The following is a 26,997-nucleotide window of genomic DNA, read 5'->3' on the forward strand; positions in this document are numbered from 1 at the left end:
ATTCCAAGCTCAAAGCCCTACTGCAGCCAGGGAGGCAGCTCTGGCTCCGTCCCGGTACCGGGTAAAGTGGGGGCAGTGCCTCTGGTAATTGGCACCTCCTGGCTTCCTCAGGCACCAGGCCCTTTAAAAAGATCGGGCTGAGTCATCACACATCACGAAGGTCTCCTCTTTCAACTCAGGGTTCAGCCATATTTCTATACGGAAAAAAAAAAATGCCAGCGCGATTGGCACACGAAAGGTCAAACTTGTCAGGGACCGCTAAAAGGCCGCACTAACCAGTGAGCTCTTGCTACGCCACAGGCCCCGCCTTCAAGGCAGCAGCTGCCTCCGCCACGCGTCGCTGACCCGGAACTAAAAGCGCTGCGCGGCGCCGGATTCCAGCGTCATTTCCACTACGACGATGGCGGCACAGGGAGCAGCTGCGGCGGTTGCGGCGGCTACTTCAGGGGTCGCGGGGGAGAGCGATCCCGGGCCCGGGGAGAATGCGGCGGTCGAGGGGACCGCCCCGTCCCCGGGCCGCGTCTCTCCCCCGACTCCAGCGCGCGGCGAGCCGGAAGTCACCGTGGAGATCGGAGAAACGTACCTGTGCCGACGACCGGATAGCACCTGGCGTGAGGGCGGGGCCCAGGGACAGGGGGCGGGGCATGAGGGCGGGTTCTCTGAGGGGCTGACGTTGTAGGGGCGGGGCTTGAGGGAAGAGCGCGGAGTTTCCGCCCCTCCCGGGCACCGCCTGCAAACCCCACCAGTCTGGCTCTCCTGGAACACAAGCAGCTCCCGTTTAATTGTATGTAGAGCTCCCTTTCCACTTGCTTATCCAATCTTAGACTTCATTCCCTTTTTATTTTTTTTCAACGTTTTTTATTTTTTTTTTTTTATTTTTGGGACAGAGAGAGACAGAGCATGAACTGGGGAGGGGCAGAGAGAGAGGGAGACACAGAATCGGAAGCAGGCTCCAGGCTCCGAGCCATCAGCCCAGAGCCTGATGCAGGGCTCGAACTCACGGACCGCGAGATCGTGACCTGGCTGAAGTCGGACGCTTAACCGACTGCGCCACCCAGGCGCCCCTTCATTCCCTTTTTAAAGAAAACCATCGTTCCTTGCTGGTCTCTCTGGTCTCTGCGACTTACTTTTCCATCCCTCTTCTACAACCGCCAGCAGAGGGGACCTACCAAAACACAAAATTGAGCTTCCTTTTTCCTTTTCTTGCCTTAGTTCATCTTCAGAATAAACCCCCAATTCCTTAGAAGGACGTACATCTTTGTGACCTGTGGTTTTTAGACACCCCTAGCAAAGGCCATTGCCAGACTAGACCACACTGTACTCTTTCTGAAGACCACATGCCTTTTACCACCTGTGCCCAATGCTTGAATGTCCTTGCCTTTCTTATTCACCTAGCTAGCTCCTACTCATCCTTTAACACACCATATCCCTTGTGATGCCATTACTGACTCCCTTCAGGCAAAGTGAGTCCTCCCCTTATGAATGTAGCTACAACATTTTCTTCATACCTCAGCTAGCCATAGTATATGTGACATTATGTAGTCATCGTCTGCGTCTTCCCATATCAAAGTGGGAACTTCTGGAGGGCAGGACCTCTTGTGATTCATTGTTGTGTCCTCTCTACCCAGCAATAACACAGCATAGGACCAGACACGCAGTGGTTGCCTTACTCATTTGTTGAATGGTTGGCTAGTTGTCAGGCGCTATGCTACATGCTTTAGAGGCATTAGCTCACCCTCTGAGGTGGGCACTATTAGTTCTGTTTTGTAGATGAAGAAACTGAGGCTCAACCAAAATAATTTGCACTTAAATATAGGAAGTGAGGAGCTAGAATTGTGTATAAACCCAGAGCCAGCCTTCATGACTCCTCAACAAATGAGCAACTAAGTATAGTAAAACAAGCATTGCATTTGGAGCCAGACCTAAACTCAGTTAAATGTTGACTTCTTACTGTTTTTCAAATATGTGAGCCTGGGTAAGCTTCAGTTTTTCATCTGTAAAGTAAGAGTAACAGCTCCAACCTAGCCCACTTCACAGGCAACGATCGATGGAATGGCAGATGTAGACGGGTGATGTTAGCTTGTGTATGTCCCTGGAGTCTGGAAACTGCTCCTCAGTGTGAAGGATTCTTCTTGTTCCAGCCCTGCCTTTCTGATGATCCTATCCTTTTTCTTTCACAGATTCTGCTGAAGTGATTCAGTCTCGAGTGAATGATCAGGAGGGCCGAGAGGAATTCTATGTACACTACGTGGGCTGTGAGTGACTTGGGGCTTTCTGGGCTTGGGTGGGGGAGAGGGGTGGAAGTACAGCACTCTCATGGCCTATCCTCACAGTTAACCGGCGACTAGACGAATGGGTAGACAAGAACCGGCTGGCACTGACCAAAACAGTAAAAGATGCCGTGCAGAAGAACTCAGAGAAGTACCTGAGCGAGCTGGCTGAGCAGCCTGAGCGCAAGATCACTCGCAACCAAAAGCGCAAGCATGATGAGATCAACCATGTGCAGAAGGTCTGGACCCCCTACCTTTCCCCAAGGCCCCAGGAGGCTCAGCTGCCTCTGCCAACTTCCTTGGGTCCCAGTGCCAAAACCATAGCAGCTCCTGTTTCTTTTTTTTTTTTCTTTCTTCCTTTTTTTTAATGTTTATGTATTTTGGCGGGAGAGAGAGAGGGAGACGGAGGATCCGAAGCAGGCTCTGCTTTGACAGCAGTGAGCCTGATGTGGGGCTCGAACCTCTGAGCCATGAGATCATGACCTGAGCTGAAGTCGGCTGCTTAACCGACTGAGCCACCCAGATGTTCCAGCAGTTCCCATTTCTTAAGCTCTTATAATGTGTAAGGGACTTTACTTATGTTTTGTGAGATACTCTTCACAGATCAGAAAACTGAGGCTCAGAGAGGGCAAGCGCTTGGCTCCAGTCTCACAGCAAGGAAATGGCACACCTGGGACTGGAACTCAGGCCTCCTGCACCAATAGCCTCCTTTGTCTCCTATTTGCTGTGCCACCGTAGACAAAGAATTGAAGTCCGAAGAGAAGGAAGAGAACATATGATATTGGGTGCTTGCTTGCTGTTGCCAAGCACCGTGCTGAGTCCCGTATGTACATAAGGTGAACGCATCCTTCCTAACAGTTCAATGCCACAGGAATAATGGTTTCTTTTTGTAGAGGAGGAAGCAGGATCTGAGAGGTTAGGTAACATGCCCAAGGTTACACAGCTAGTAAAAGGGTGGACTGGAATTAGAATAATAATGGCAAACATTTATTGGCTTGTGAGCCAAAGTTATAGGCTAAGTGTTTTAATACATCATCTCACTGAAGTTTCACAGCAGTCCAGTGAGGTAAGCATCGTTATTATCTCCAGTTTACCGGGGAGGAATAGATGGGTTTAAGAACCCAGTTGGGGGGCGCCTGGGTGGCTCAGTCGGTTGAGTGTCTGACTTCGGCTCAGGTCATGATCTCACCATTTGTGAGTTCGAGCCCCGCGTCGGGCTCTGTGCTGACAACTCAGAGCCCGGAGCCCTTTTCGGCTTCTGTGTCTCCCTCTCTCTCTGCCCCTCCCCCACTCACACTCTGTATCTCTCTCTCTCAAAAATAAACATTAAAAAAAAAAAAAAAAGAACCCAGTCAGGAATTAGACTTGCCAACTAGATTGTCCTACTTCAGGGCACCAGCCCTTAATCATGACTTTGACATGTCCTAGAAACTTGGGCCACTTGTTCCAGAGTCTGGGTTCTTTTCACCCCTGCCCCTGGGGGATACTTTTCCCCCACTCCGAGTCTCAGTTTCTTTTTGTAAAATGGGGAGTGCAGATGAGTCCAGGGCTTATTGAGATTTCAAGGCACTTAGACATTCATTACTTTCAGCCAGTGAGATTTCATCCTTCTGCATGTTTGTTGTGTGCTTTGGGGCAATGTTTTTCCAACTGTGGGGTGCAGGTTTAGTAGATTGCCAAATTAGTTCAGTAGGTTGTGACCAGCGTTTAAATTTGAAAATGAGAGAAAGAGGGGTGCCTGGCTGGTTCAGTTGGTAGAGCATGCAACTCTTAATCTCAGGGTCATGAGTTTATGCCCCGCATTGGGTGGAGAGATTGCTTAAAAAATAAAGATAATAAAAAAATTAAAGGAAGGAATAGGATAAGATAGAAAATGTCAGAGTACGTTGTGCCTTATCAAAGGTAAGTATTATTTTTGAGAAGCACATAGAGATACACATATATGTATACACAAACAGGTCAACTGGTTTACAGTGCTAACTGCTCTTCCTGTTGGGGGTTGTGAAAAAAAAATTTTGAAATCCCTGAACCAGGAAGACCTTCAGGGTCTAAGGCAGCACTGTCCAATTGATCTTCCTGTGACAAGTGGGAATGTTTAATATCTATTGTCTGATAGAGTAGCCACTGGCCACATGTGGCAATTGAGCACTTGAAATGTGTTTGGTGTGGCTAAGAATTAAATTTTATTTAAATTTAATGAATTTAGGGGTGCCTGGGTAGCTCCGTCAGTTAAGCATCTGACTTTGGCTCAGGTCATGATCTCATGGTTTGCGAGTTCGAGTCCTGTGTCAGCCTCTGTGCTGCCAGCTTAGAGCTTGGAGCCTGCTTCAGATTCTATGTCTCCGTCTCTCTCTGCCCTTCCCCTGCTCGCGCTCTCTCTCTCTCTCTCTCTCTCTCTCTCTCTCTCTTAAAAATAAATAAACATTAAAAAAAAAATTTAAACAATGAGTTTAAATAGCCACTTGTGGCCAGTGGCTCTTCCGTTGGAGAACATAGGTCTGAGTATCTCTTAGTTCCTCGACCAGGTTGCACTAGCAAATTAAATCTCAAAAATGTACCTCAAAGCTGATGGTCAGCAGGGTGGATGACAGTAGGCCAGTGGTGATAAATTTAGAGGATGGATAATCGGGGAGTTAATGAGCCAGGTTCTTCACAGCTTAATTAACGTTGAATTCTAAATAAACTGCAGCATTTGAAAAAGTAGTGTTTTTGTATTCTTTAATGCATTTGCAGAAGAGGATTGTATTTTGTGAGAGCTGGGAAGTGGGTTTTTAAAGACTCATATGAGGAAAATCTTTCTTCCCTCATCTTTGCAGGGGTTAGGCTCGGGGTTGGACAAACGAGGGGCCTGTGCCTGACAGTGCTGAGTACCGGTTCTGTAGCCTCACCTTTCTGTGCCTTAGTTTCCTTTTTGTGCAGTATGGATAATGAGCACTCTTGTCCCTGGTTCTTTGTGAGGACTAAATGAAGTAATGCCTATGGAGTGCTTGGCACTTGGAATAAATGGCAGCTGGCTATCCCCAAGGGCAAGTGACCTCACCTCTCCCTGCCTGTTTACTTCCCTGTAAAATAGAAATAAGAATGCTCTGTTTTAGGGTGGCTGAAAAGGTTAAATGAGGCCATACAGGCAAAGTGCTTTGTGGAAGGGGGTCTGGGTAAAATGCTGGCTCCTTTCTCCTTTCTCAACTATAGGGCAAGGCTGCTATCTCCTCTAGTGTAGGTTATGGGCCTTCTTGGATCCCCCCTTCATTGTTAGGCTGTGCTTGCTTTGCTTCTACAGAGTCTGGCTTAGGAATAGGATGTGTTGTGAGTGTGACATGACTTTTAGTCCCTGCTTTCTAAGGACTTGGAAAATAGGGGAAACCAATTGGGGGCAGTTAGAGGGGATTGTTGTTAACCACTGCATTCCCAACTTGAGAAGGAGAGGGCATATTCTGTGTCAGAAGAATCCAGTCCAGTCTCCTGGAGGGGGCAGGAAGGGTGCAAGGCCTTGAAGGACAGGAAAGAGCACAGTAAAAACAATTACCCATGATGGCTCATAAAACTGCCTCATCTCACACTCACCTGGCTTACGCTCTGTTTGAGGTTGAGTAAGCATTTTTTGGCAGAAAGAGGAGAGGAAACTGCATGTGCAAAGGCACGGAGGCCTCAAAAAGAGAGTTATCGATAATGTAGATTTGAAGGGGCTAAGACTGGAGGCTGAGAATCTGCAGGGGCTTAGGTAATTGTCCAGACTTGAGATGGTGGCAATGGCTATTTGGACTTGGGCAGAGAATTCCAGAGAGCGTTCAATTGCACAGATGTCAAGGAGGTAAAATTCACAGGACTTGGCCGTAAATTGAATGCCAGCTTCCTGAGAGAAGGAGTCTTAAAAGCAGACCAGGGGCACCTGGGTGTCTCAGTTGGTTAAGCATCCGACTCTTGATTTCGGCTCAGGTCATGATCTCATGGTTTGTGAGTTCGAGCCCCGCATCAGACTCTGAGCTGGCAGTGTGGAACCTGCTTGGGATTCTCTCTGCCCCTCCCCCGATTTCCTCTCTCTCTCTCTCTCTCTCTCTCTCTCTCTCTCTCTCTCTCTCAAATAAATAAAAGCACTTAAAAAAAAGAGCAGACTTGCTATTGGTCTTGGACAGTTGGACTGAGGGGATGTGCCCAGTGAGATGGGGACCCCAGGAGGACGAATAGGTTTGTAGGGAGCACAGGTTTAGTTCCTTTCTAGACACCTAGGCACCTATGGGAGTGACCCATGGGGCAGGCAGCTCCCTGGATCTGGTGCTCAGGAAAGAGGTCCAGTCACACCAGGGAGTCTAGTGCCAGTTCCTCCTGTTTGCACAGAAGACAAGATCCATTACTCACCTGCCTCACGACAATTTTGGCAGAGCTGGTTGATCCCCTTGTATAGCTGAAGGTTTTAGCCCAAGGAGACTGGAACCAGGCCTGATCCTAGCCATGTTCATCTGGCAAAAGGTCTAAACTCGGGCATCACGGATGTGTGGGTGGGCAGGGAAAGTGAGGGAGAAGCTTGGCCCACCCGGCTTCAAAACCAGATAAAACAAGTCAGCTGTTCATGTGGTTGTTGTCATTCGGAGGATGAGGTCTGGAAGACGGGAAGGAAGCACTGGCTTCTGGTTCAGGGGAGGGACGGCTTGACCTCCACTTCTGTTCACCTCTGTCCACTGCTCTGTCCTTGCCCAGACCTATGCGGAGATGGACCCCACAACAGCAGCCTTGGAGAAGGAACATGAGGCGGTAAGCAGGGGCAGGGCTCCTGCCTGTGGGTACCCCCTCTCCCAGCTTTCCTTGCTCTGACTGAGCCATCCACTGCCCTCCACTCCCACGTTACCCACAGATCACCAAGGTGAAGTATGTGGACAAGATCCACATCGGGAACTACGAAATCGATGCCTGGTACTTCTCACCGTTCCCTGAGGACTATGGGAAACAGCCCAAGCTGTGGCTCTGCGAGTACTGCCTTAAGTACATGAAATTCGAGAAGAGCTACCGCTTCCACTTGGTGAGACTGGGCCACCCGGGTCTGGTGAGAGAGGCAGGCGTGGAGGCGAGGGCTGCTGAGGCTGCAGCGATAGGGAAGAGAGACAGGTCCAGAGGAGTCGAGTACAAGGAAGAGCTGCCCGTGGGTCAAGAGACCTGGGTTCTAGGCCTGGCCTTACCTTTGCTCGAGGGACCTTGGCCAACTTGCTGCCTTTCCCCAGACCTCAGTTTCCTCTTCTGTGGAATGGGGACAGTAATCCCTGCCCTTACCACTTCTTCAGGTCAACCCAAACACCACATGTTAATCAAGGCCAGCGCAGTGCCAGGTTCCTCAGTGCAAAAGAGGAAGCGAGCATAGCCCCTGAGCAATGGGACTGTAAGGTGTGGACAGATGGGAAGCATTGGCGGGGAAGAGGGGGGAGCTGTGGGGGGGGTGGGGTTGGTGTGGGGGTGGGTGTTGCCGGGGGCTCGCATCACTAGTGCAGCAGGGAACACGAGGATATTTCCCAAAGGGTGTAACCTGAGGCAGATGTATGCATTTTAGCAATCGCCATTGTCATGGATAAGAGCGCTGGAGAGTCCTCCAAAGCCAGGCTGCTCTGAACTTGAAACCATCTAGCTGTATAATATTCAAGCCAGTTATTTAGCCTCTCTGGGCTTCTTCATCTATAAAATCTGTAAAATAGCCTATAAAATAGGCTCTGTCTCCTCAGGGAGTTGGGAGGATTCCTTGACATAGGTGAGGTATGGAGCCCAGAGTCTGTAGATGGGGAAACAGAAGCAGAGACCTGTTGGAAGCCACACGGGCTTGTATGGGTGTACCTAGCAGAGAACCTCGGGGTCTCAAGCTTTTGTCTCCCCATCCCCACCCCCAGGGGCAGTGTCAGTGGCGGCAACCCCCAGGGAAGGAGATCTATCGCAAGAGCAACATCTCCGTGTACGAGGTGGATGGCAAAGACCACAAGGTGAGTTAGATGACCGAAGTGCTGTGGGGAGGTAGGGAGAAGCACTGGCACCTCTTGGATGATCCTCGTTGTCACCAAAAGGGTAGAAGCCAGTCTTGGGACAAGCCCCCACCGGGAAAAGGCCTGTGGGATCATGCTTAGCCTTGGTAGACACATGGCCCTGTGGTGTCAGTTTTGGGGACTGAGTTTCCGTTCTGTCCCTGAAGACTTTTCTCCTGATGGGTAGCTTAGTATTGGGCAGTTTTGACACCCAGAATAGACTGTTATGCCGGAGGGTGCTTTTAGAAGCGCTTTCTCTTTCTGCCTGAAGGAAAGGTTTCTTTCCTGGGAGGAGACTGCTTGGTGTGAGACTTTCTGCCTGAGACCAGTGTGGCTCTGACAGCTGAGTTCCTGGTTTCTGACAGAAAGACTTCAGTGGGGGAGGGTGGGGCCTTTAGGGCCTGCTTTGCTGCAATTGAGAACCTGGCCTTTACCTGGTCAGTCTGGGAAGGTCTCACTAAGTGTCCCTGTTCCCATGGAAGGGCAGTAGAGTGTGAGGAAGAGAGGGCAGGCTTCTGAGTGGCTCCTGCTTCAAATTGTCCTGTCATTTAGTAGCTGACCTTGGACAAGTTACTTAACGTTGTTTGTTCCTGTTTCCTCATCTATAAGATAAGAGTCATGATAATGTTTACCTAATAGGGTTGTTGGTGGAACAAATGAGACAGCAATGGCAAGTAGTTAACACTGTGCCTGGCATCAAGTAGGTGCTTAGTAAACATGGGCCTTTGTTACTATTGGTGACCTCTTGGGCTCAGTCAGCCTTGTGATAAATAGCTTGGGGAATATTAGCCCTTAACCTGGCCTGAGTCCCCTGCTTTGCCTGAGCATGAACAGGGGGTGTGGCACAAAGGGCTCCAGCAGGAGGTGTGGATGTTCTTTCTAGCTCTACCCTTGGTTAACTTTGAAGCCTCAGGCAAGCACTGCCCCTTCCCAGAGCCTCAGTTTCTTCCTAAGCAAAGTGCACTAGCAATGCTGGGCTTCACAATTGTTGGGTCAAATAAGAGTGGGTGTAAAAGGTGTCCTAAATCAGTGGGCCTCTTGATCTGTGCCATGAAGCCACCCTCACGGTCTCATTGTCCCTTCCGATGTCGGTCTCTAGCCTGAGTGGGTATCTGGGCCTCAGCAGAGTGTGGCCAAGTGGGCAGACAGCTCAGGCTTTGGAGTCAGGCTCAAAGCTCACCCATTCAGCAAACATTTACCAAGCACGAGGCTAAGCATGAAGCTTGGTGCTTGCTCTGAACAAGACAGAACTCATATACCAGTTTGAATCCTGCTGTAGCACTCAGCAGCTGTGGGACCTCATGCCAGCCATAGCTCCTCTGAGCCTCAGTTTCCCAATCTGAAACATAAGATTTAATGTCCCTGAAGATTGAACTCCTATTTAGCACTTAGAAGTGGTAACTGAGGGGTGCCTGGGTGGGTCAATCGGCTAGACTTTCAGCTCTGCTTTCAGGATTATGAGTTCAAGCCCTGCTTTGGGGTCCAAAGCTGGGCATGGAACCTATTTAAAAAAAAAAAAAAAAAAAAAAGGTAACTGAATGGGGCACTTGGCTGGCTATTGGTGGAGCACGTGACTCTTGATCTCAGGGTTGTGAGTTTGAGCCTTATGTTGGGTGTAGAGATTACTTAAAAATAAAATCTTTGGAAGAAAAAAAAAGGAAAGAAAAAAACAAAAAAAGAAGTGGTAACAGATTAATCTAGCTCTCTGGTTTTCAGTTTCCCTGTCCATCAGAAAATGACGGTAAGACTCCTTCCAATTCTAAATATTGTGAGGAGCCTGCTTCTCACTGGCCTGGCACTGGCTGCTCTCTAGTGCCTGGCACTTGCATAGCAGGGTGGCAGCCACAGCCCAGGCCTCGGTGGACCGAGGTGGGAGTGTTGTACCTGCTCCCTGAGCCTGCTTCCACCTCCCCACTCCTCAGATTTACTGTCAGAACCTGTGTCTGCTGGCCAAGCTTTTCCTGGACCACAAGACGTTGTACTTCGACGTGGAGCCCTTCGTCTTTTACATCTTGACTGAAGTGGACAGGCAGGGGGCCCACATTGTTGGCTACTTCTCTAAGGTGCTGGGGTGGGGAGCCCGGGTTAAGGGAGGGTGGGGACTATGAACCAGAAAAGGGACTGAGCCTCCCCAGAGGTCCTGACCACACACCCCTGTAGGAGAAGGAGTCTCCAGATGGGAACAATGTGGCCTGCATCCTGACTCTGCCCCCCTATCAGCGGCGTGGCTATGGAAAATTCCTCATTGCTTTCAGTGAGTGGTTCCTGACCTGTCAAGGAAGGGGCAACTACGGTGGGGGTGCCACCGCAGGGCCGGGTCCTCAGAATCCTTCTTTCCACCACTGCCAGGTTACGAGCTCTCCAAGCTAGAGAGCACAGTAGGCTCCCCTGAGAAGCCACTGTCTGACCTGGGCAAGCTCAGCTACCGCAGCTACTGGTCTTGGGTCCTGCTGGAGATCCTGCGAGACTTCCGGGGCACACTGTCCATCAAGGATCTTAGGTGAGGGCCCTGGAACCCTTAAAGAGGAACCCTTAGAAGAATCTAAGGTTGGCCATGATCTTGTCTGTCTCCTTGTCCCCTTTTGCTGTCCCAGTCAGACCCCACAAGGGAACTCTCCCCAGCAACTACTCCAATCCCTTTCTGCAGTCAGATGACCAGCATCACCCAGAATGACATCATCAGCACCCTACAGTCCCTCAATATGGTCAAGTACTGGAAGGGCCAGCATGTGATCTGTGTCACACCCAAGCTGGTAGAAGAACACCTCAAAAGTGCTCAGTATAAGAAACCACCCATAACAGGTAGGGGGGCGGGGGCTGCCCAGGTTGTGTGTGGTAGGGGGTAGGTGTTGAGGAGCCAGAGCTACCTTTTTGCTGTCACATGATCCCAAACTAGTCTGACCAGCTCCCAGGACTGAAGCCTGGGGCAGGCTAGTCATTCCCAGGCTTCCCTGCCCCCTTCCCAGGACTCAGTCTGCCCTTGTTCTCACCTAGAGGTGATACCTGGCCTGGGCCCAGAGGCCCAGCCCTGCCTCTCATGTCTGTCTCCCCACAGTGGACTCTGTCTGTCTCAAGTGGGCCCCCCCCAAGCACAAGCAAGTGAAACTCTCCAAGAAGTGAATGGCCTGTGCCCCTGCTGCTGGACCTTTATCTCCTTGTCCCCTAGCCTGTAAATATGTACAGACCTGTTTCGTCATTTTTTAAAATAAAGTAAGTTCTGCCAGTGGTTCTGGACTTTGGAGGTGGGAGGGAGAGGCTAAGAGCTGATGTTCTTTGTTGCACGCCACACACACAGCCAATTGTGCTCAAAACATTTTACTCCTTGTTCTTTCTACCCCTCACCCCAGATCCAAGCCCAAGCCCAGTTCCGGTGGGGGCTCAGTCCTCCGGAGTCTAGGAGTTGAGGTTCGAGGAGGGCATGGCAGCCAATGGGGCAAGATTGGGGCCTTTTCTGTTCTTGAAAACATGCTGCCCAGAGGCAGTCCCCGCTCAGAATACAGGAAGAAGGTGAAGTGATGGGGCTCATCAGGCAGAACTGGTAGGGTGCTAGAGCCAGTTCTTTAGCAGCAGTTAGCTGGGCAGGTACCCAGTTTTCTAGAAACAGGGTGGGGAGCCTTGGCTCATTTTCATAGCTAAGGGTCCTTGGGGGCTCCATAGGAGCCCAGTGAGTAGGGTTGTGAACAGTAGGTAGGGGTGGCTAGAGGTCCTAGCCAATACCACAGGTAGTAAAACACCTGACTGTGGACCGTAGTTGCAAAGAACAAACCCAGAAGAGTGGGCTCAAAGGTCAGGATAGTGCCCTGGACTCCCACAGGGTTCTGGGAGGAAGGAGTGGCTTAAGCCAGTCCCAAGACCCAAAAGATGTCAGGGAAGGGCCAGGTCCATTCCTGGGCCAGGCATCTGTCCTTGGGGGCAGTGTGGAAGTCCTGGAAGCGGGGTCAGCTCTCAGGATGACTAGCTCAGCAGAGGAGGCCCAGGGTCAGGCCTAGTGGCAGCAGAAGGATGAGCCCCAATACGGCCTGGGCTGGGGCAGAGTTGAAGGCCTGGTGGTTGACACAAAGATGGCCATCGGGCTGAGACTCCTGGATTTGGGGCACCACACGAGGCTGGAGCTCTGTCACATGATAGTGAATCCAGGAGGTATAGCTGGAGGTCAGAGTGTACACGCCAGGCCTGTTGGGGGCCCCACAGGCATCGCCCCAGCTCACAATGCCTGCCAGGTACCAGAGGCCCCCCACAAGGCAGGAGAGTGGGCCCCCAGAGTCACCCTGAAGAGAAAAGTCATACAGTAACTGTCAAGACTAGGCCCCAGGCCTCCAGTCATCCACGCCAGCCCCATCCGGCCCTCATCTCCCAAGGTGCGCTCGTCTCACTGGAACCCCTGCATTTACCTGGCAGGCATCCTTGCCCCCCTTCACATAGCCAGCACACAGCATGTCCTGCTGGATAAAGTGGGGCTCCTCAGGTTTGGCGTCAATGTTGTACAGACAGTTACATGTCTCTCGGCTGATCAGTGGCACCTCAAGTTGCTGAAGCTGCCGGGGGGCCAGGAGGCTCACTGTAGGAGCAAAAGATGCTTACCTGGGGCCTCCTACCCTAAGTCAGGCACCCCTCCATGCCTCTAGGCATCAGCGCCCACCTCACCTGAGGGCGCAACGTGGCCCCATCCGGTGACAGTACATTGGAGGCCATTGGGGAAGGAGGCGTTGGCTGCAGGGAGGCAGATGGGCCGGATGTAGCGGGAGAAGGTGACAGGGCTACTGAGACGGAGGAGTGCAATGTCACCCTGGGAGCCCTCCTGGTGGTAGCTGGAGTGGGAAATGACCTGTGCCACGGTGCGGACCTCGGCCTCAGGCGTGTAGGAGTCCAGCTGGTGGGCCCCAAGCTTTACCTCATAGTCTTCCTTGACGTGCTCCCTGCAGGCAGAGGGGCCAAGGCTGGGACCCAGGAGACCTCTCCTAGTTCCCTGATCCCTTTGGGCTTGTTATATCCAACCCCAGATTCTGATCCCAGACTGCATGCTAGTTTTACCCTGTGACCTGTCACCTCTGACCTTCACTGCTGACTGATCCTTTCAGACTTTATTGATACCCCTCGAGCCAACCCAAGAATCCCAACCTCTGGCCTAGACTGATCCACCTTTGACTTCCCCGCCATGCCCACCACCCAGCTGGTACCTTGGGAAGCAGTGAGCAGCTGAGAGCACCCACTGCTCAGACACGAGAGAACCACCACACGCGTGGGTGCCATCGTAGGTGATGCTGACCTGCCAGGGCCACTGGCCAGCGGCTGCACTGCTACCACCTGTGATGCGTGCTTGGGAGGCCACGCCGCAGAAGGCTGCCCAGGGAGGAAGGGGAGGGGGTCAGGTCCTTCTGGGGCCCCCATACCAGGTCCTCAGCCCTGCCATTCCCCATATAGCCCAGACAATCTGGTTTGGAGCTTGGGAAGTGAGTTCGCAGGAGCCAGCCACCCCTTTGTCCTTGCCCCACTGCTCACTGGGCATGGTTAGTTCTGCCCCCTTACCACCCTCATTACCTAACCCAAGTTTCATGCGCCTTCCTTTGTCTCAGATCCTCCTACCTTCCATTCAGTCCACTCCTTACAAGTCAGAAGATCTTTATAAACCACAAATCTGATCAGGTCATACCTCAGCTTAAATCCTCCCCAGGCTCCACATTGCCCTTAAGATACATTCTCTACCTTCCATGGCACTACCATTTACTCCAGCCATCCCTCTGGACATTTATACTGGGCCACACACTTGTTTGCCTCTAGACCTTTGCTTATCCAGGTCCCTCTGCCTAGAATACCTTTCTTCATCCCCACTCTGCTATGCAGACCTATTTGCCTACGGAGACCATTCAAACGTCAGGCACTCCTTAACCTGCCCTGAGCCTGCTGGCTGAGTTAGACAATGCTGGAAGCTCCCAGGGCCCATACTTTCCCCAGCACTGCCCCATCACACAGTCATGATGGTCTATGACTGTTTCAACTGCAGCAATCTGGGCATTCCCTAGTGACAGGGACTGGAGCAGATCTCCTTGTCCCCAGTGCTGAGCACAGGGCTGGACACACAGAGTGGTGGATGTGTGTTGAACAAACAACAGGGCTCCCACACTGAACATCTGGTTTCCAGGACTGCCTCACCCCCACCGAGGCTGCCGTTTGGAGCAGGACCCAACAGCCTTTCACAAAGTCACCTTCCCCGGAGCAGGGAAAACTGCCCAGCCAAGCTCCTCCTTCTCTCCTCATAATAACTACAATAGCTACTATTTAGTGACTGTTCAAGCAATGCCAGGCTGGGAGAGGGCTTTCACTTCTATCTCCATGACTCCTCACTGGGCCCCAGGAGACAAACATAACCAACTTCCATTTTTGAGGTGAGGGGACTGGCCAAGGATACATAGCCAGTAGTATCTGGTGAAGTGGGAATTGAAAACCAGACTCCGAGTCAAGTGGTGAGCCTTAGAAGAAAGGAAACCTCTGGTTCATTTTCCTCAAAGGACCCACCTTTGGAATCAGATCTGGGTGTAAAATCTCAGCGACACCTCTTATTGGCTGTGTGCTCTTGGCTAAGTCACTTCACTCTCTACCTCAGTTTCTTTCTCCGAAGAATTAGGGCTCTAATCCCCATCTTTCAGTACTAATGGGGGGATTTACATAAGGTAATAAGAGTGGGTGAGATGGCCCTATAGAGAGGGTCAGGCACTCATGAAACACTCCATTGGAATCTGAATCCCGGTTCCCTTCCTTTTCCCCTCCCCCATGCAAGGCTCACCTTCCTCCCCATCAGCTCCTGGAGGGAGAGAGCAAGAGCTTAGGGTAAACAGGAAAGACCAGAGTTCCCAGGCCCCTTAGCACCTACCACTTCTCCAGAGGACGGTCCTCCCCACCCCCTTGACTCCCCGGAGGCCGAAGCTGAAGGGAGAGACAGAGGCCAAGATCTAGGGAGGCTGAAGCTGGGGGATTCTTGAGCCCAGGATAAGGGATGTGCCCAGAAAAAGATTATAGCCTCAGTTTACGTACACCACCCCTTCCCTGAGCCCCACACTCTCTGACCCACACATACTCACCAAGACCGGACCGGAATAATCCAAGTAAAAGCAGAATGGCCACAGCCTCCAGCTGTCTAAGTCCCAGGCCCGCCCTGTGGGCCATGGCCCAGAACCAGGGCCCCTGGGGAGACACCAGGCACCCAAGGGAAGGGACCTGGGGTTGGTTTCGAAGGCAAGATCCAGGTGTCGGGCCCAGTGGGAAGGGATCCTAGAATCCGCGCTGGGAAGGGGGAAGAGATGTCCAAGGCAAGAATAAGGCACAAAGGCAGACGTTGGGGTTTCCGCAGCTGCCAGTGAGGACACGTCTCCCGCTCGGTCTGGCTACGTGGAGACCTTCCAGAGTGGTGGATCCGTGGAGAAAGGCACCTACCTGCCTGCCCCTCCCCTAGCCCCGCCCTCCTCACTTAGCTCCGACAGCTTTTGTTGCCAACACAGTCCTAAGTCCTCCCAGACCCCTAGGCCCTGTGTGTGTGTGTGTGTGTGTGTGTGTGCGCGCGCGCGCGCGCGCGCGCGCGCGCGCGAGGGACTGGAAACCCCTGACAGCTGCACTCCTTAGAGTGTGACCCAACTGCCGTTTGCCCCAGGTCTTTCAGGTCTCCCAGACCAGTTATGTCCCCCAGGGCCTGGCCCAGCCTTTGTTGTCCTGGGGCCACTGTGCTCCTCCTTTCTTCCCTCCTTCAGCCTGGTATCTGAGCTCAGGACACCTGGGTCTGCCCTGGACCTGCCGTTTCAGGCCCTTCTATACAGCCTGCGGCCTCCTCTGTGTGTGGTGAGGTGTGGTGAGTGCGACTGGCAGTGCCAATCATCTCATAAATATTTCCTGAGTGCCTACTATGTTCCAGGCACAGGAGACAAAACAGACACCATCTCTGCCTTCGCTGAGCTCACAGTGAAGTTAGAGGTAACAGCTTTGAATCAAATAATCACATAGCAATTATAGAATAATTTCAAGCTAGGCCCTCTGATAAAGAAGAACGGGTGCTCTGGGGGCCTGTTCACAGGAGCCTGACGTAGGCTGGCATAAAGAAGGGTTCCTCAAGAAGGTGCTGTTACAACTGAGGCCAGAGGAGCTATGAAAGAGTGTTAAGGCAAATATGGGAGGAGAGTGGTCCAGGGAAAGTCTCAGGTGGAGGGTGCAGGTGGCACAGGTCCAGGAGAAGAAAGCCCATGTGACCAGGTTGGGGTCAGGTTCATCCTAAATCAGTGTATAAGTCTGTGGACAACTGGGCATGTGTGTTGGCTTCAAGCCTCAGAAAAACAGACCCCACTTCCCCACCTAATTTCCATAAGACTGGGGACCTCCCAGCCAAAACTTTGGGGCCCCTCCTGGAGGGCAAGGTATTCCTGGAGTGGGTGAGGGGCTAGAAGCTAACTGGCTAACTAGGAGGGAGTCTAAGCCAGGGAAGAGGGAGCAACATTGGACGCTGTGGTGGGTTTGGGGAGAGGATGGGTGTATTAAATGTTTATGGGGAATGGCATATGGGTGACTGACTGGGTATGGGACACAGGTGAGGATGTATGTCCTTGTAGAGATTCAGGGGAATATTCTCTCTGGGATCTGGCAGCTAATGATAAGCCTGTCCCTTTAAGAACCTCTGCCCCTCTCCACAATCTCCCAGGAACTCCCTGCTTCCCCTCCCCCATCCTCTGCCCACTCTACCTATAGATGGTGACTCCAGCCCCTGAGGTGACCCCTCTGCCACCCTTATCAGCCGGCTTCCACCCTAGCACTTCCCCTTCCCCAGGTCTCCATTTGCCCTTTTTCTGTACTCAAACATCAACCTTTTCCATGACCTATTCCTGATGCCCAGCCAGGGGTGTTCCCCACTACACTGGGAGCACTTCATGGACTTATCTATCAGACCCCAGACCCCATGACTTAGTAGTTAGCAGGGAATGTGGTTGAATTCATGCAGGGAGGTGCACTAGTAAACGGTGGGTGAGGTAGTGGGATGTACATACAAGGACACATGCTGGTGCCCAAACTCTGGAGGCACTGGGCAGGATATGAAAGTGGACCCTTGAAGGGTCCCACCTAAGTGTCATGTGTGTGTCCTGGGGGCACTGGAGGTGTACACTCTGGGGCATTCATCAGGGTGTGTTTAGGAGGGGTAGCTGTCTGTAGATATAGGATAAGGCAGACAGACCCTCTGCACTCCCAGACTCCTGGACTCTTCCTCTAACTCTCACCCTCAGTCTGGGAGGGGTGGAGGATGGCAGGGGGCAGAGAGAGAAGGGAAGTAGGGTCTGAGCTAGGGCTGAAGTGTCTATCAGTTGCTAGGGATGCTGATTCCACTGGGGAGGTGACACACACCCAGCTGCCACCCAACCTCCCCCGCCCTGGGGCAGGAATGAAGGACAGCTGCCACGTTATCAGGGACACATTTCCTGGGAGCCCAAGGCCTGACTCACAGAGACCCAGAAGGGATGGGCCCTATCCCTTGGGCTTCCCCCAGCCCCTCAGCCTTCCCCCAGCAATGCCACAAGGCCACGTGTCTGTGTTTACACCTTTATTGGCCGCTTCCCACTGCCCCCAAGGATTCCCGTGCCCAAAATAGCCAGGCACAGAGGCCCAATAATCCGAAGCCGCTGCAGTCCGGGTGGGTGGGGCCCTCTGGAGGTTCCGGCTAGGGAACAAAGCCGGTTAGGCCACATTCCAGCCCTACAGGGCGGGAAGTGGAGGGCTGGAGGGGGTGGAGGAGGAGAAGGAGAGGCGGCCAAGGGACCCAGGCCCCCTCAGCCCTGGATCAGGGGGAGCAATAGAAGCAGCAGGAGCAGAGCAGCCTGAGGGGAGCCTGAGGCCCTCGCCAGGTCGGGGGGGCAGAGGTCGCTGCCTTCAGGGGGCCAGTGGGGGTAGCCATTGGGAGGCAGGAAATGGGCCTCCCCTACTGTCTGGGAGATCCAGGCTTCTTCAGGGCCAATGGCAGCAAATAGCTCCCGGCTCCCTCGAACAGCCATGCCCATGAGGACCCAGGAGCCTCCCTCGGTCTGGCACAGGAGCGGAGGTGCTGAGGTCACCTGCAGTGTCAGGGCCAAGCCCAAAAGGGTCTCTTACCCTTCCTTCTGATTCACCGCACCTTCTCCTTAGAGTCCAACCACAAAGCACTACTCCTCTACATCCTTAGGCATCCAGGCCCCTGGTCTCTCTCCGAGGTCCAGCTAGGAAGCACACTTCTTCCCATTTGGGGCCCAGCACTCAAGAATTCCAACCCTGCTCTCTCTCTAGGGTCCAGCTGCCCAGCACTGCCTCTCCCCTCCCTGGACCAGGACGCCCAGGCCCTTTTACCTCACACCTATCCTCTTGACCCTCTGAATACAGAACACAGAGAGTCCCAGGAGGCAGAATGCCTTGATAGAGACAGTGACAGAGTCGTGGCGTCAAGATGGAGACAGCTGCAGCCACAGGAACTAGAGAGAGGAGAGAGGGTTGTCACAGGGATTCTGGCCTTCAGTCACCTCTCACACCCAGGACCCTGGGCTCTCTCACCTCGGTCTCGGGGGTCCTTCCAGCCCAGCACCCAACAGCTGGCCCCCAGGGGGATACCCCCTGGGTGAAGGCAGATGGGCAAGGCTGATGGCGAAGGTTCCACCCGGGAGCTCAGCTCCAGGAGGGCAAGGGGGGGCCTAAGTCCCAGGTGTCGGGGCAGACGGATGCTGATGACCAACCGGGATACCTGGTGGCCCTGTGGGAGGGGGCTAGCCCCTGCCCGGCCCAGGTACACTTCAATATAAGGCACTGTTGTAAAGCCCGGCCTGTTGGAACAAAGCCCAATGTGACCTCCTGCTCCCCGAATTGCTGTAAAGTCCTGCCCAATCCAGAGGACAGGGCAGAATGAACTCCAAGGTCATTCCACTAGCTCCTTCATTATTTCTCTTTCCAAATTTCTCTTCTATCTCAAAACACTTGTAGTGGTTCCCTGTACTGTAAGAGCCCTAAAGGGATTATATCCCACTATTTTAAAAGTCCTTTTGCCCATCTTTCCATTTCTTCCCTCTTGCCCAAGAGATGGGTGAGACCCACCTGAGGACACAGTGAGTGGCTGCCACGACCCAGCCTGGGGCCACTAGGATCCCAGTGCAGACTTGATTTCCAGTCACATGCACTTCTGCCAGCCACGGCCACAGGATACCCATCACAGCTGGCTCTGGCCGCAGGCCACAGGCTAGGAGAGAGGAGGTGACCACCTAAGTGAGGGCTCCACAGCTGACCCCTGAAGGGTCTGCCATGGATCTTAGCACACGCAGGAGCCCCAAAGCCCTCTAAGCCCTAAGCCCTCACCACCATGTTCTGTGTGAGGGGGACAAGCCTGTGTCTCAGTCTCCTCCCCCTCAGGGCCCCAGTCCCAAGTCAGCTGGTCTTCCAGGTAGGCTCCCCGAGTCACATGGCTGATCCACGGGCCATGGGTCTGCAGGGGGTAGAAGGCTCTGGGACGTAGGCAGCCACTGGAGAAGTCGCTGATTCCAGCCAGGAACCAGGTCCCCTCTTCCTGGCACAGAAGGCTCCAATGAGAGTAGTTCTGCAGCAAGAGCATGTGCAAGTTGATGAGAGGCTATCAAAGGTCCTGGGGCTTTCCTGTACTCCTCTCTCTCTCTCTCTCTCTCTCTCTCTCGTACTCAGACAAAACAAGTCCCACCTCCTCCAAGCCAGGCTCCAATAGTAATCTGTGTAAGAAGTCAGCCCTCACTTTAAGATTCTCTTTAAATCTAGGGGTAGCAAGAAGGTCAGACATCGCCCAGGGCCCGTCTCAGGCCCCTCCCCAAAGTCCTCCAGGGCTAGGCTCCGCCCCCAGCGAGAGGCCCCGCCTTAATCCCGTCCCTGCCCGCAGAGTGCTCCGCCTCATTCCTAGTTCCTCTCAGACCCTGCCCTGGCAACCACTCGCATAAAGACCCGCGGGCCCCGCCCCCGTCGCTCACCCAGCAGCGGCCCGCCTCCTCCTCTTCCTGGTAGGCGGGGCAGAGCGCGTGTGGAGGGTCTCCTGGCGGCGGCACTGACTCCCCCTGGCGGCCATACAGGCAGTGACACCACCAGCCGCCCAACAGCTCTGCCTCAAGCAGTGTGCTGGGTCCGGGCTCAGGTTCTGGAAGAGAAAAGAAAGGGAGCCTGCGCTGCCGAGGAGTCCGGCCCGGCTCCGCCCAGCCCTGCGTGGGGCCCCTGCTCACCCCCGCGGCCCCAGCGCGCCAGGCGACAGCGGCTCCTGGGCAGGAAATAGTGTTCTGGGTGAGGTAGGCACACTGGCCGCGAGGCGGTGCTCAGGTTCACCGGCGTTTGCAGCTGCAGCAGCGCCAGATCCGAGGTGTCGTCCCATGAGGCATTCTCGTGCGGCACGAAGCGTGACACCAGCTCTGCGCGCGGACGCGAGGGCAGTAGCACGCGCCAGTTGTCTAGGTCTCGGGGCAGGAGGTCTGAGTTGATGGGGCTGCGGGTTGGGGGAAACTGGGACGTGGGCCACATCCTGCACACTCGGCTCAAACCCACACATGTCTGGCTTGGACTCTGGATTTCCAGAGAACCCGGCATCCTTGATAGAATTTATACTACCCCGTACTCGCCCCCAGTAGACTAGGATCCCGCTTTGCAAGCTGGATCCTACACCTGCCTGTGAAACCCCGCACTCCAGACCGATGTGCCCTTCCACCCCTACTCCTACCCTACCCAGGGGAAGGGCTGGGGACAGGTCGATAGTGTCTCAGGCCGATGGGAGGGGGGAGGGGAAAAAATCTAAGACTGCGTTTTCACTCACTCCAGAAAGCAGCTGGCAGGTGCCAAGACCCAGCTTTCAGACACCAGCGCCCCATGGCAGGGTCTGGATCCTGGCACCATCACCTGCGCCTCCCAGGGCCAGGTCCCTGGCCTTGGTGCCTTCCCGCACTCTGAGGGGTGAGAGACTTGGGTCAGGGGGCCTCCCAGGCCACCAGCAGTTTCCACCCCAACTCAAATCTTCCATGTCCAGGTGACATCTAGGGGTCCTTCTCCCTTACCTGGCAGGGCAATGGTGCAGTTCTCATCCGTGGGCTCCCAGGGACCTGGCTGGGGCTCCCAGGACTGGGTGGGAAAGGCAGGCCCAGGTTCTGAGCCCATCACCTGTTCCCGTATCCATGCCTCATAGGGGGCCACAGCAGTGAAGACTCCAGGGCGGTTCCTCCGTCCACAGCCAAAGCCAAAGCTGGTGATTCCTGCCTGGAACCATTGGCCGCCTTCCTCACAGACCAGGGGGCCCCCAGAGTCTCCCTGATGGTAGATAATTCAGTGTCAGGGGATCAGCCCAGGGACCCACCAGCTTATACTAGGCCACCTCACAAAGATTCCAAACCTCTTCTTGTTGCCAAACATAGAGCCACCTTCTGGAAACTGGCCCTGGCTGTACTTGTCCTCTGCATTCCCTGAAACTCTAAACAGAAGAAAGCTTTCTAAGGCAGAAAGGCTGATGAGCAGCCAAAGCCAAAGGCAGCAAGCTAATGCATTAAAGGCCACATTAGAGAGGCCTTCAGGTCTCATTCAGAGCCAACTGATTCTTGTTCAATAAGTGGCTCAAATAGGGGTGCCTGGGTGACTCAGTCGGTTAAGGGACCAACTCTTGGTTTTGGCTCAGGTCATGATCTCATGGTTCGTGAGTTTGAGCCCTGCATCTGGCTCTGTGCTGGCAGTGTGGAGCCTGCCTGCTTGAGATTCTCTCTCTCCCTCTCTCTCTCTGCCCCCCCCCACTCTGTCTCTCAAAATAAACTTTTAAAAATAAAAAAAAAATTAAATTAAATATTCAATTTTTCAGTTACACTAGCCACATCTCAAATGTTCAATAGCCAATGTGGCTAGTGGCTATCATACTGGACATCACAGGTATAGAACATTTTCATCATTGTAGGAGGTTCTAATGGACAGTGGTTGGTTTAGAGGAATTTGAATTGTTTGCAATCCTGTCCAAGAAGGCAGGGGACTATGTCCCTAGGTCTTGGAACCTCGTAATTGGGAGGGACGCTGAAGACTATCTAGCTTGAATTCCCATCACCACCATTCACGCTTGAGTGCCCTCAAAAATGTGTGCCATTGGAGGAAAGTTCCTGGGGGAAATGGTTAAAATATACTATGTTTTGTTTTCAGCAAGATATCTGGAAAATTCTCATCTGTGAGGAATTAATTCATTTTTTAAAATGAACCTACTAAGTAATAGGTGCTGTGCTATGGACTGGGATGGGGGATAATAATAATAGCTAATGCTTATTTGAACTCTTATTAAAGACCAGGCACTGTCCTAAGTGCTTTTATATATACAAATTCCTATAATCATCATAGCCACCCTATGAAGTAGGGTGAAGCCACCTATAAAGTATCATCTCCATCTTCCAGATGAGAAAGTCTGAACATATGGAGTTAAATAACTTAGCCAAGGTCACACAGCTAGTAAGTGGTGGTGCTGGACTTCCAACCGGGCTGACTCACTCTGGAGTCTTGGCAGGTAACCTCCGCACTGTGCTGCCATAAGTAACAGTGCCCTCTTGTTGAGCCCCAAGTTCTGTCCATTTATAATCTTCTCATCAATCCTATCCGTTGGCAATCTTGCCCTCTTTTTGCAGATGAGGCTCAGAGACATTGAGAGAGATATTTGTCTATTCCTCATGCTTCCTATTGGTTAGGGCTCTGCCTGGCCTGTGAGGCAGATGCAGGGGCCTCCCCTCACCTGGCAAGTGTCTCTGCGGCCCTCCGGGTAGCCAGCACACAGCATCCCTGGCAATAGCTGGAAAGTGAGGTTGAACGGGCCAGGCCGGCTATAGAGACACTGACAGGCGGCCTCTCCCAGCAACCTGAGCTCCACTTCTTGTAGCGCCCACGGGAGAGGCAGGGGGTCTGCAGGTCGAACCAGAGAGCAAATGCTGTGAGGCAGATAGGAAGTCCCCTGTGCCCCAGCTCAGCTTAATGCCCTTCAGCTGCCTCCTGGACATCTACTTAGATACCCCATGGCACCCTGGCCTGCTACACTCAAAACTAGTCATCGTCACCTCCTGCTCCTCTCTGTTCTTCCTATATCCTCATCTCAGGAATGGCCCTATCAAGCACCTAGTGAGAGCCTCCATGGATGGTTGTGCAGTGAGAGCAGTATCCAGACAATAAACGAGGCCTGTGCGGGCTAAAATCACTAAGATCTGAGCCCTGACATGGGCTGTGTCAATCTTGAGAGGGCACGCTTTTCAACAAAGGTGCCATGTAGACTAAGGTGTGGTCCTGTACCAAGCTGCCAAGCATGGAAGCTGGGCTGTCAGCTGTGACCCCTGTCTCAGCTTCCTCTCCCCAATCAGTTCCCAAGTCCTGAAAACCTCTCATTTGTGACTTCTTGGAATTGTCACTGCAACTGCCCTAGTTCAGAAGGTACAACTTTGGGCCTGGATGATTGGCCCAGGCTCCTCACTGGTGCCTGCCACAAGGAGGTGTTCAAGAAATACCTGTTGAATGAAGGAAAGATGAACTGAATGAATGAATGAGTGCAAGTAGGGAGAAGACAGGAGGTGGGAAAGTAGAGAGATGAGTGAAGGGAGGGGAGGGGAGCATGGGAGGAAGAGGGACAGGGGAATGGAGGGCAGAGCTGACATTGCTGAACGCTTAGGATATGCCAGGTGCTGTGCTTTAGTGCACCATCACCTAGGGCAAAAATATCTGAAGTACATTAATAACTGCTGTTAGGTATTGTGCTATAAACTTTACATGGATTTTCTCATTTAATCCTTAACCCAACAACCCCACGAACTGGGCACTATTTTTCCTTAATTTTCAGAGGAGGAAATGGGTTGGATGAAGTGGTTTGTCTGAAATAGCCGAGCTAGGATGGGAACCCTATTCAGATCCCATATCCAGGAAAGGAAAACAAACAAACAAACAAAACAACAACAACAACAATAACAACAAAACCTGGAAGGAAAGGTGAGGAGGGAATCGGGGTGGATGAGTCAGTAGTCTTAGTTTGCGAGCCCTTGGGGAGGAGGATAGATGGACAATTGCACAGCATTTACCTGCGGCGTGGCAGAAATCTGCGCTCCAGGACCCCACCCAAGGCCTCATTCGGTGGGCCCCGCCTCCTGAGCCCCCGCCCTGAGGGCCCACCCACCCAGGGCCCAGCTTTTAGGACTCGCCCCGAGGTCTTCCCCCAAGGACCGCTCAGTAGGCTCCACCTCCCCGGTAACCTGCTTCCCGGGACCCCTTCACCTCACTCACCCTCTTCCTGGATGTCCCCCCAGCCAGTGGCCCAGCAGGCCGTGCCATGAGCGAAGCGGTGCGAGGCGCGCGGCAGGCAGATCGGCCGCACGGCGGGGCCCAGCCGGGCGGGCGAGGCCAGGCGCAGGAGGGCCAGGTCTGCGCCCAGTTCCACGCGGCTGTAGTTGTCCGGCACGAGGATGGCGGCCACCGCGCGGGCGTGCGCGCTGTCCAGAGGCCCGTCCTGGGAGTGCACGCCCAGCAGTACCGACCACTCGGTCGCGGGCTCCAAGGTCCCGTTCCTGCGCGGAGGCCCAGGCAGGAGGAGGTTAGGTTGACCCCAAGGTGGGGACAGACTCTCGTGGGGGTGGGATCTCGCTCAGAGGGAGGGAGAAGGTGGGATCAGTAGCAACCCAGGAGGGGCAGAGTGGGATCCAGATTAGGGGCTAGGGCGATCCAGGTTGAGATAGATTCCCAAAAAGGGGAGGAGTGGATGCGATTTGGGGATGATTGATTGGGGGACATTGGAAAGACGGAATTCAGACCCGGATATTTGGTGGAGCGGTGGGTCGAGTCTGCAGGTGGCGTCCACCGTATTCAGAACAAGGATACCCTCGAAGAGAACTTCGAGGTTGGGCAGGGAGACTGGCGCAGCTCGGTTCCAAGTTGGCGGTGAGTGCATGGGATCAAGCTGCGGGGCTGGCTTGGCTTTTGAAGAGGGTTTGGACGTGGGCGAATACTCACGTCACGAAGCAGTGAGCAGCGGAGAGCACCCAGGAAGGGGCGATGAGGGAGCCCCCGCAGATGTGGCCCCCCTTCTGATGTAGGCTCACCTGCCACGGCCAGCTGCCTGGCTGCGCTTCTGAGCCCCCCATGATTCGGGTAGAGGGCGCAGGGCGGCCGCAGTCTGCAATGGGATACCATGGAGGTCATAGCCTGCCTAGTCCCTAGGCACGAGGCCCAGGTAACTCAAGACAAAGCCCTGTCTCCCGCCCGGCTTCAGTTTGCACCTTTGAACAAAGAACAAAGAGGACTTAGGCACTTTTTTTTTTTTTTTTATGTTTATTTTTGACAGAGGGAGAGAGGAGAGAGAGAGAGACAGAGCATGAGTGGGGCAGAGGCAGAGAGAGAGAGAGAGAGAGAGAGAGAGAGAGAATCTGAAGCAGGCTCCAGGCTCTGAGCTGTTAGCCCAGAGTCTGACACGGGGCTCTAACTCAGGGGCTCTAAGTCACCAACCAGAGATCATGACCTGAGCCAAAGTGGGACCCTCAACCGACTGAGCCACCCACGTGCCCCAGGACTTCCACCTTCCTCACTGCCTAGCCAGGCTTAACCTTCTTTAAGATCTGAGGAACCCCCACTCTCCTTACCTAGATCTTCAGGTTCTTCTTGGGTAGGACTGAGAGCTGGGAGTTGGAGGGTAAAGAGAGGAAGGTACTGGTGACTTCCAGTCCCTGACACTTCCCAGTCCCCATCTTCCTGTTCTCCCTCCCCTACCTCTCTCCCTTTCCCCAGTTTTCTGTTCTTTCAGCATCCCCTTGGAGCACCCATGCTACCCCTCCCATCTTTTCTGCCTCCCATGTGATACACCCCCCACCCCCACCCCCCAGTCCAACTGCCTTACCTGAGTCCTGGAGAGCTCCTGGGATGGGGCTGATGGCTGGAAAGAGGGAAGCAGGAAGAGGCTGGAGACCTATAATTTGATGAGCCCTCCCTGCCTCCCTGCCCCCAAGCTTTAGAGCTACGCCATCTCCTGGCATCCAGGCCCCTTTCCCCTCTGGTAGGCTATTCTCCCTTCTGACACCTCACTCCCTCATTCTTCCTGATGTCTTCCTCTCTTTCCTCCTCTGACACCCCACTACCCACACAGAACCCAGGCGTTCTGCTTTCCAGCTTCCCAGATACTAAGGCCCAGGTCCCTTGCAGCCATCTCTTATCCCCTGAGTTACCAAGGATCACAAATGGAAGGAGCAGGTGCTGGGACATGGCACATTTGAGTCAGCTGGAGGCACGGAGATGGGTGAAGGTCTGCTCCCAGCCACAGCTCTGTCACTGCCTAGGCAGCCTGTGACTCCTGATGGTCCCAGGAGCCGCCCCACCCTCCCTGGCTGGAGCCCATCTCCGGCAATCTGAGAGGATCTAGGGCTGGAAAGGGGAAGCAGGGAGCCTAGAGGCCCCACCCAGAGCCCTGTGAGCATCTCATATCTCTGGAGGCCCAAGGTGGGGGTGGGAAGCAGATGTCCAACTCCAGGACACTGTTGGGTGGGGGGTGGAGGAGTGGTGAACCCTGTGGGCAAAGGTGGAAGATGAGGACAGCTAGGTGCTGTGAGGCTGATGTTCTGGGTCCTTGGTGAGGCGGGCTGTAGGTTAGCCCAAGCCCTTGGGATGGAGAAGGTGGCCCCTCAGTGGCGTGACTCACCAGAGACCTCACCTCTATTCAGGGTGCGGCTCACCCCAGTGGCTTGGCCTTTTCTTCTCACACAGCTCTGGTTACT

General features: G+C 53.6%; 3 protein-coding genes across 4 annotated transcripts; 1 reads left to right on the plus strand and 2 right to left on the minus strand.

Annotated features, from left to right (window-relative positions):
* The first annotated feature begins 274 nt into the window (after positions 1 to 274).
* On the plus strand, positions 275 to 11,492 carry KAT8 (lysine acetyltransferase 8). 2 transcript variants are annotated; one of them, XM_049638688.1, is made up of 11 exons: positions 306 to 611; positions 2,181 to 2,255; positions 2,334 to 2,509; positions 6,966 to 7,019; positions 7,120 to 7,284; positions 8,138 to 8,227; positions 10,189 to 10,329; positions 10,427 to 10,520; positions 10,616 to 10,766; positions 10,914 to 11,068; positions 11,322 to 11,492. In XM_049638688.1, exons 1-11 carry the CDS (start codon positions 401 to 403, stop codon positions 11,384 to 11,386), a joined length of 1,377 nt encoding a protein of 458 aa, XP_049494645.1. In that variant the 5' UTR covers positions 306 to 400; the 3' UTR covers positions 11,387 to 11,492. The 2 variants fall into 2 exon arrangements, with proteins under 2 accessions (XP_049494646.1, XP_049494645.1); XM_049638689.1 differs by lacking the exon at positions 10,914 to 11,068 and having other exon boundaries at positions 275 to 611.
* Positions 11,493 to 11,565: 73 nt separating this feature from the next.
* On the minus strand, positions 11,566 to 15,805 carry PRSS8 (serine protease 8). Its single transcript, XM_049638690.1, has 5 exons — positions 15,343 to 15,805; positions 13,444 to 13,606; positions 12,911 to 13,182; positions 12,658 to 12,824; positions 11,566 to 12,534 (listed from the first exon to the last, which is right to left on the minus strand). Exons 1-5 carry the CDS (start codon positions 15,425 to 15,427, stop codon positions 12,226 to 12,228), a joined length of 996 nt encoding a protein of 331 aa, XP_049494647.1. The 5' UTR covers positions 15,428 to 15,805; the 3' UTR covers positions 11,566 to 12,225.
* A 1,711-nt stretch (positions 15,806 to 17,516) lies between these two features.
* PRSS36 (serine protease 36) lies at positions 17,517 to 26,488 on the minus strand. Its single transcript, XM_049638691.1, has 14 exons — positions 26,452 to 26,488; positions 26,127 to 26,162; positions 25,873 to 25,908; positions 25,247 to 25,409; positions 24,524 to 24,804; positions 22,998 to 23,164; positions 21,304 to 21,553; positions 21,066 to 21,195; positions 20,485 to 20,741; positions 20,239 to 20,402; positions 19,604 to 19,841; positions 19,346 to 19,487; positions 18,999 to 19,077; positions 17,517 to 18,342 (listed from the first exon to the last, which is right to left on the minus strand). The coding sequence occupies exons 1-14, from the start codon at positions 26,486 to 26,488 to the stop codon at positions 18,061 to 18,063; spliced, it is 2,262 nt and encodes a 753-aa protein (XP_049494648.1). The 3' UTR covers positions 17,517 to 18,060.
* Positions 26,489 to 26,997: the final 509 nt, after the last annotated feature.

The sequence above is a fragment of the Panthera uncia genome, chromosome E3 (assembly GCF_023721935.1).
Source record: "Panthera uncia isolate 11264 chromosome E3, Puncia_PCG_1.0, whole genome shotgun sequence".
NCBI lineage: Eukaryota > Metazoa > Chordata > Mammalia > Carnivora > Felidae > Panthera > Panthera uncia.